Source organism: Pterocles gutturalis, unplaced genomic scaffold, assembly GCF_000699245.1.
Source record: "Pterocles gutturalis isolate BGI_N339 unplaced genomic scaffold, ASM69924v1 scaffold22490, whole genome shotgun sequence".
NCBI lineage: Eukaryota > Metazoa > Chordata > Aves > Pterocliformes > Pteroclidae > Pterocles > Pterocles gutturalis.
Window position 1 is genome coordinate 1276 of NW_010143948.1, and position 6815 is coordinate 8090.

General features: G+C 38.8%; 1 protein-coding gene across 1 annotated transcript; it reads left to right on the forward strand.

Annotated features, from left to right (window-relative positions):
• Window positions 1-604: 604 nt before the first annotated feature.
• On the forward strand, window positions 605-6815 carry CDC37L1 (cell division cycle 37-like 1; the record flags this gene model as incomplete). Its single annotated transcript, XM_010084954.1, has 6 exons — window positions 605-883; window positions 2302-2392; window positions 4758-4873; window positions 5142-5268; window positions 6128-6279; window positions 6714-6815. Coding segments are annotated over 6 exons (867 nt in total), but the record flags the coding sequence as incomplete, so codon positions are not given.

Here is a 6815-nt window from a genome sequence, read left to right on the forward strand (position 1 = left end):
CCCAGCACACACCTGGAAGTAATATTAAGCACTGTTGCTTAAGAGCTCACTTTTCTCTCCCAGCTACAAGTGGTGACTTCCTCAATAGATTGGACCAAAAGGAGCATATGCTTGTGCTGGGCCTCAGCCACTTCATAACTTAAATTCCACTTCCAAGGGAAGATGTTGGCCATCTGTTAGGTACTAATCCATACTGGAATGCAGGCAGTAGCAGTGACTTTACTGTTGTGATCTGACGTGACAAAACTGATATTTCTTCTCGGAAGCATATATTCAGAGTATTCTTGCATTTGGCTGTTGCTAGCATTGCAGCCCAAAGATAGCCAGGCGAGTTTCAGCTGTGTCAAAAGTATTTTTACAGTCTGGAGACTTACTTATGGCAGTACCTGAACCATGATTTTGCAAATGCACTTAACAAAGTTAAGACAGCGTGATCTCTTTCTAGAAAACAATACCATGCTTCATCACTCCTGTGAATATAATGCTGCATATCTAAGGTGCCTTCCAGGTGCATTATCTTTGGGATTTACGCCTGTCTGCTCCTGTGCAAGCTGTAAACTGTCAATTTTCTGTCCATAAATGCTATGTCTGATTTTCCTCACAGACCAGCCAAGGGATTGAATTAGTCTTCCAAAAAGAAAGAGAGTTTGTGAAGCACTCTGTAGAATGCACGTGGAAGCTAGCAGAAGCCCAGCAAAAACTTGGTACCTTAGCACTGCATAATTCAGAGTCTTGTGATCAGGCATCTGCTCAAGCAAAGACTGAAGCTGCAGAATTGAGGTGGAGAGAGGAAGAGTGGAGAAGAAAAGAAGAAGCACTAAACCAGACGGAAAGACAGAATCTATGGAATGCAGATCCTGTTAGTAAGGAGGTATTTAATAAGGTATGACCCATATCAGTATGCATGAAAACAAGTATTAGCCTCTTCTTTTTCATTCCACTTGTTAGTAGTCTTGAGTGTCTTCTGTGTCCACTACAGCACAAAACCACAGTCCGTGTTAAATGTGGGGTTTTTTTCCTTACTTTGCCTCATAAAAGGGAGCAAGCTGCACTCGTACTACAAATCTGGATGATGTTTCTCTACCAGAAGTGCAGATAAGAACTTGTGTGGGTCATCTAGGTATTGGATATGGGCTGGCAGTGTGTGCTTGCAGCCCAGAAAGCCAACCGTATCCTGGGCCACATCTTCAAAAGAAGTGTGACCAGCAGGTTGAGGGACATACTTCTCCCTCTTTACTCTTCTCTCATGAGACCCCACCTTGAATACTGTGTCCAACCTTGGGGTGCCCAGCACAATAAAGACATGGACCTGATAGAGCAGGTCCAGAGGAGGGCCATGAAGATGGCTGGAGGGCTGGAACACCTCACCTACGAAAGAAGTCTGAGAGAGTTGGGGTTGTTCAGCCTGGAGGAGAAAAGGTGCTGGGGAGATCTTACTGACCTTATTGTGGCCTTTCAGTACTTCAAGGGGGCTTATAAGAAAGATGGAGACTTTTTTTTAATCATGGCCTGTAGAGATGGGACAAGGGGCAATGGTTTTAAACTGAAAGAGGGTAGGTTTACACCTGATATAAGGAAGAGATATTTTTTTTTTATGAGAGTGGTGAAACACTGCAACAGGTTGCCAAGAGAAGCTGTGCATGCCCCATCCCTGGAAGAAATACAGGTCAGGTTGGATGGGGCTTTGAGCATCCTGATGTAGTGGAAGATGACCCTGCCCACAGCAGGAAGGAAGTGGAACTACCTGGCTTTTAAAGGTCCTTTCCAACCCAAACCACTCTGATTCTATGTAGTGCAAGTGTTGCCAAACATGCTGAACAATATTTTCTTCACATGAAGAGTGTGCTTCTCTACTGTGCTGAATTCTTAAAATGTGAAACTGTTAGTTTGCCTCTTGTAATGACTACTGCAATGCAGGTAATTTAGCACAAGGTTTTTTTAATAGTAGAATCTCAAGCTTTGATTTCACAATTTCATTTGAACAGCTTGCCCATCTCCTAATTTCACTGATTTAGCTGCATCCAGGCTGCAATGTACTTGACTCTCATTGTTGACAGATCAGCAAGTTCCTACCTGAAGACTAAAGTTTCTCAGAGTTCTTTGGTCAGTAGACTATAATGTGACTTTTAAACTCTATTATTAGGTAATGCACTTTTTTAAAGAAAACCTACTCAAGTATATGACATGACTCTAAAATTAGAGCATAGCCCTTTAAATAGCAACATATTAAAATATGTTCCTATATGTCACAAAAAGGTATGTCTGGAGTTTCTGTGATAGTACAATTTTTTTCTTCCTCAGAGTTTGATTAATCAAAAAAGAAAAGAAATAGAAGATGAAGATGTGTCTGAATCACTTATGCAAAAACATGAACAAAAGATTAGACACTTTGGTGAGTGTGCTTTTTCCAACATTTTGCCATTCAAACTTCCACAGATTCTGTGTATTTTTGCTCCTTATTGTACAGGATGAATGCTAACAAATGAAAGACCTGGCTAATAGACTGTTCAGCTTTATTTTGTCAGGACAGATAGTAATTTCAAGGTGTAAACTGTGGAAGCTTGTTAGTTCCTGTGACAAATAAGAACTTAAATTTAAAAAAAAAATCAATAGTCAAATGAGTTTAAGCCCTGAAAACTAAAGTTCTAACAACTTTTTCTGCTGTTCAGTGGGAAAAGGCAGGGACATTAATGGAGATATGAGCTGCGTGTATAAAAGTACATGGGACTGTCCATAGCGGTCTAATTTCAATAAATGTTTCCCTGGTGGCTATTAAGCTACAAGGGTAGTGACTGATTAAAGAGAAATGTCTGGAAACACTATGTGCATGCAGTTGTGCATTTCTTAAAATTACATTTAATTATCCACTAGGTGTCACTTTAGCTCTGTCATAATTGTTGAATCAAATTAAGCACAAAGCTTATCTTGTAAAGTAACGTGAAATTTTGATGGTTCTCTGAAGTGCTTTCCATTCTTAGTTACAGGCTGCTTTCAGATTATGGTGTAGTATAGACACACTTGGAATTCCTGAAGAATCAAGAACAGGACTGAGTTAGCAAAAATCCAGTTATTTGTACAAACTCATTTTTACTAAGCTATTTGGCTTCTAAGAATCTTCAACTGTTTTAAAGAAAGGGTTCCTAGCCCTATTAGCCTTAGCAAGCCTTGCAGGTACCAAGCTGAGGCACAGCACTGTCAGAGTATGCAAATAGCAGTGATAGGCACAGGTTCTCTCAAATACCTTAAATGCTAAGTGTAATGATAGCAAAATAGAAGATGTCTCCCCTGCTGTGCATTTCATCAGGAAAAAAAAAATTCTTGCAAGGCTTCCTAGCTAAGAGTTGGGCAAAACTACTTTTTTGTCTAAATTCACATTAAGCTGTTACAGGAAAAACCTTATTACAGAAGGTCATCAGTTTTTTCCTAAATTCAAAGACATGTTGTTATTTTAATTCAAAATACATAAGTCCACTGTAAAAAGGGACAGTACATTAATGCTCTTTCAAGTCTCTTGTTCTGCACTAGCTGCTGCCAAAGGGCTCTGCTAGCCGTGTTGCATGAGTCCTGTTTCTGGATCCTGCTCCGGCTTCCAAGCAATAAAGAACTTAAGCGTGATAGCTCTCTTGAAAACAACCAAAAGAAATATATTAGCCATTGCTTTCCCTTTAGGCATTTGCTTTCTAGAATTAAGGTTAGCTTAGGTCACTGCCACTGAATTATCTTTAGCCCAGTTATAAACAGGTAAAGCTGTACCTCTGGTATCTCTTGCCAGTAATAACTTGACTGTCAGTGATACATGAAGTTCAGTTTTAAGAAGTGGCCTGAGTACTGAGTTCTGATTTTTAAACACAGCTCTTTACATGAAGGTCGCTTCATGCTGTCACAATTCAATCTTGTAGTTAAGCTTCCAATACTGATGTGGCTTTGCTTTTTGAGATCAAGCTGTTCCTGTAATTAAATTCAAATTTCCTATAAACCTAGCAAATCATGTGTTAGAAGCACTTTAATTTTTAACACATTATAGATTCTTTTCTTTGCATTCTTATTTGCAAACATTTAGAAGATTTGTCTTCGTCAGAATAACTGAAAGTAAATCTATCCATAAACTTTTAAATCTATTTGATGTAACTAATAAATACCTACACCACTTTTTTAGTGTGTGTTAGTGTGCATGAAAACTGATTAAAAATAACTTCTCAACGATGTTAGAGATGCATTAAAATATAGGAAACTGTGACTGTTAAAATCTACTTTTGGTATCTTCAAATCTGATTATACCTCCTGGTAATGCTCTTTCAGTGTTGGTTATATGTATAAATAAATCCCTCAAACACCTGTTTACAAGGGTGGATAGTGATAGGACAAGGGGGAATGGTTTTAAACTAAGACAGGGGAGGTTTAGGTTAGAGATTAGGAGAAAGTTTTTTACCCAAAGGGTGGTGGCACACTCAAACAGGTTGCCCAGGGAGGTCGTGGGTGCCCCATCCCTGGAGGCATTCAAGGCCAGGCTGGATGTGGCTCTGAGCAGCCTGCTCTAGTGATTGGTGGCCCTGCATATGGTGGGGGGGTTGAAACTAGATGATCACTATGGTCCTTTTCAACCCAGGCCATTCTATGAAATATAGCTGCATGCTGTCATTCTGAGGTTAGTGAATTGCAAAGCTGTTATATATAGTGGGGTATCAATGAAAGTACCTTCCTTCCTGCATGAAGTTATTTTTCCATTTAGAATATCTTAACTGTGTTTCTCTTATTAGGTATGCTAAGCAGATGGGATGATAGTCAAAGATTTTTGTCTGATCACCCATATCTTGTATGCGAAGAAACATCTAGATATCTCATGTTGTGGTGTTTTCATCTAGAAGCTGAACAGGTACGAAGAAGATGTTTAAATTGTTTGAAAGCATAGTTTCCCACTTGCACTATAGAAAAGCCAACCAACTTAATTACCTATTTAGCTGTTCTTCCAATCCTCTCTCTACTTTATTGGAGAAAAACTCTATAGTGCATTGTCCCCTTGGTTCTGTGAGCATCAGTTCTCATCTGTTTAGGAACTAGAACAAAAGGAAATTATGCTGAATTTTAGGAATACAGTCACAGGAAATACCTTTTAAATCATAACTTTAACTTTTTTTTTTCAGAAGAGAGCTCTGATGGAGCAAGTAGCACACCAAGCCGTTGTAATGCAGTTTATTATGGAAATTGCCAGAAACTGCAATGTGGATCCAAGAGGCTGTTTTCGTCTCTTTTTCCAAAATGCCAAAGTAAGTCAACTTGGGTAATGATGGGAGAAACTCTTGATGCTGTACAAGGGAGCAGTGTTTTAGAGAAGGTTTATTGCTAACCACAAGACGCTAAATATTTTATTGACTGACTTAGGCTTACAGTAAAGTGTTTTGTTAGCAATTCTTTTCTAGACGGAATACTTTGGTGTAATTCCAGTTCTGAAAACAAAAGTTTTTCTGGATTTTGCTTCTCCCCATGGGGGGAGAAGCAAAATACAGCAGAGGGCCAACAGGGATTTTATAGATGGGTAATAACTAAGTAACAACAGCAAACACAGACCAGTTCAAGGACTGATTTTGGCTAATTACACCTGTGTTTTCACTGCATACCTATGTATTGTCACAACTTCCCATGTCGTCTGAAGTTCACAGTGGGGCCCAAAATAGTGTCCCTTTCCCATTACTGAAACAAAGCAATCCAAGAGCTATGCAGGAGAAATGCAGGAAGACTGCAGCTGTGGTTTGCTGTAAATTGTATTCAATTATTCAAGATTCTGATGGATCCTAATATTGCCTAAAGGAGGCAGTAACTACCTAAAGTGCGAGTTGACTGGTGCTTTGCTTTTGACCAGAGTGCTACAACAAGCACCTGTTCTTCTGTTTGGCTTCCGAGTTCAAATAAAGGAAAGGCTAAAATTAGATCTATTTTTACATGTGCTTAGATAAATCAATTACTTTGCTTCTACATAGAAATACTACAGATTGTCTTATAAAAAGAGATCTTCCTGAAATTTCATTTTAAATTGACTAAAATTATTCTTCAGTTGTTCACAGTGCTAGTCCCCGACTAAAAAGTAAATCTGGCTGAAGTGCAAATACTTCATTTTTGTCTTTGCAGACAGGAGAAGGCTATTTGGAGGCTTTTAAAAATGAACTTGAGGCATTCAAGACGAGAGTGAGAATCTGGTCACAATCACATGGCTTTCAAACTATGCTACTGCATGATCTCAGTGTAAATCCTGGACTTGTAGGAGAGCTGACATCTTTTTTACAGGTAGGTTTATTATTTCTATAAATTAATTTAACTAAAGGAGGATTAGGTTCTGTCTTGAGAAGCTGTACCTTTCTGAAATATAAAGAGGATTGTTACTAGAACTGCCAGTGCTCAGGATATAATGTGCAGTATTAATGTGCATAGCATATATGGGCTTTCTTTTTATGTGGTGGAATTCAGAAAGCATCAGCATAGAGCCAAAAGCATATGTTCAGTGTCCTTACATATTCATGCTTAAAATAAACACTGCATCATACAACTGATTAGCTGCTAGAACTGTATTTACAGACCTTATTTCCTTAGTACCGTGAAGTCTTCTCATCCTAAGATGGACAATATGAAGAGTCCAACTTAAGCTAAAATCGATCTCTCTGCCTCCCCCTCCATTTATACAGTTATGGAGAATTAAGCTATTAATTTTTCATCTGTTGCAGAACACAGGTGATCAGCAAGGTTCCGTAAACACAGATGTCTCCCGTTTAAACTCTGCGATACAAAGAGATGAAGAAGAATCTAAAATGATGGACATAGTATAG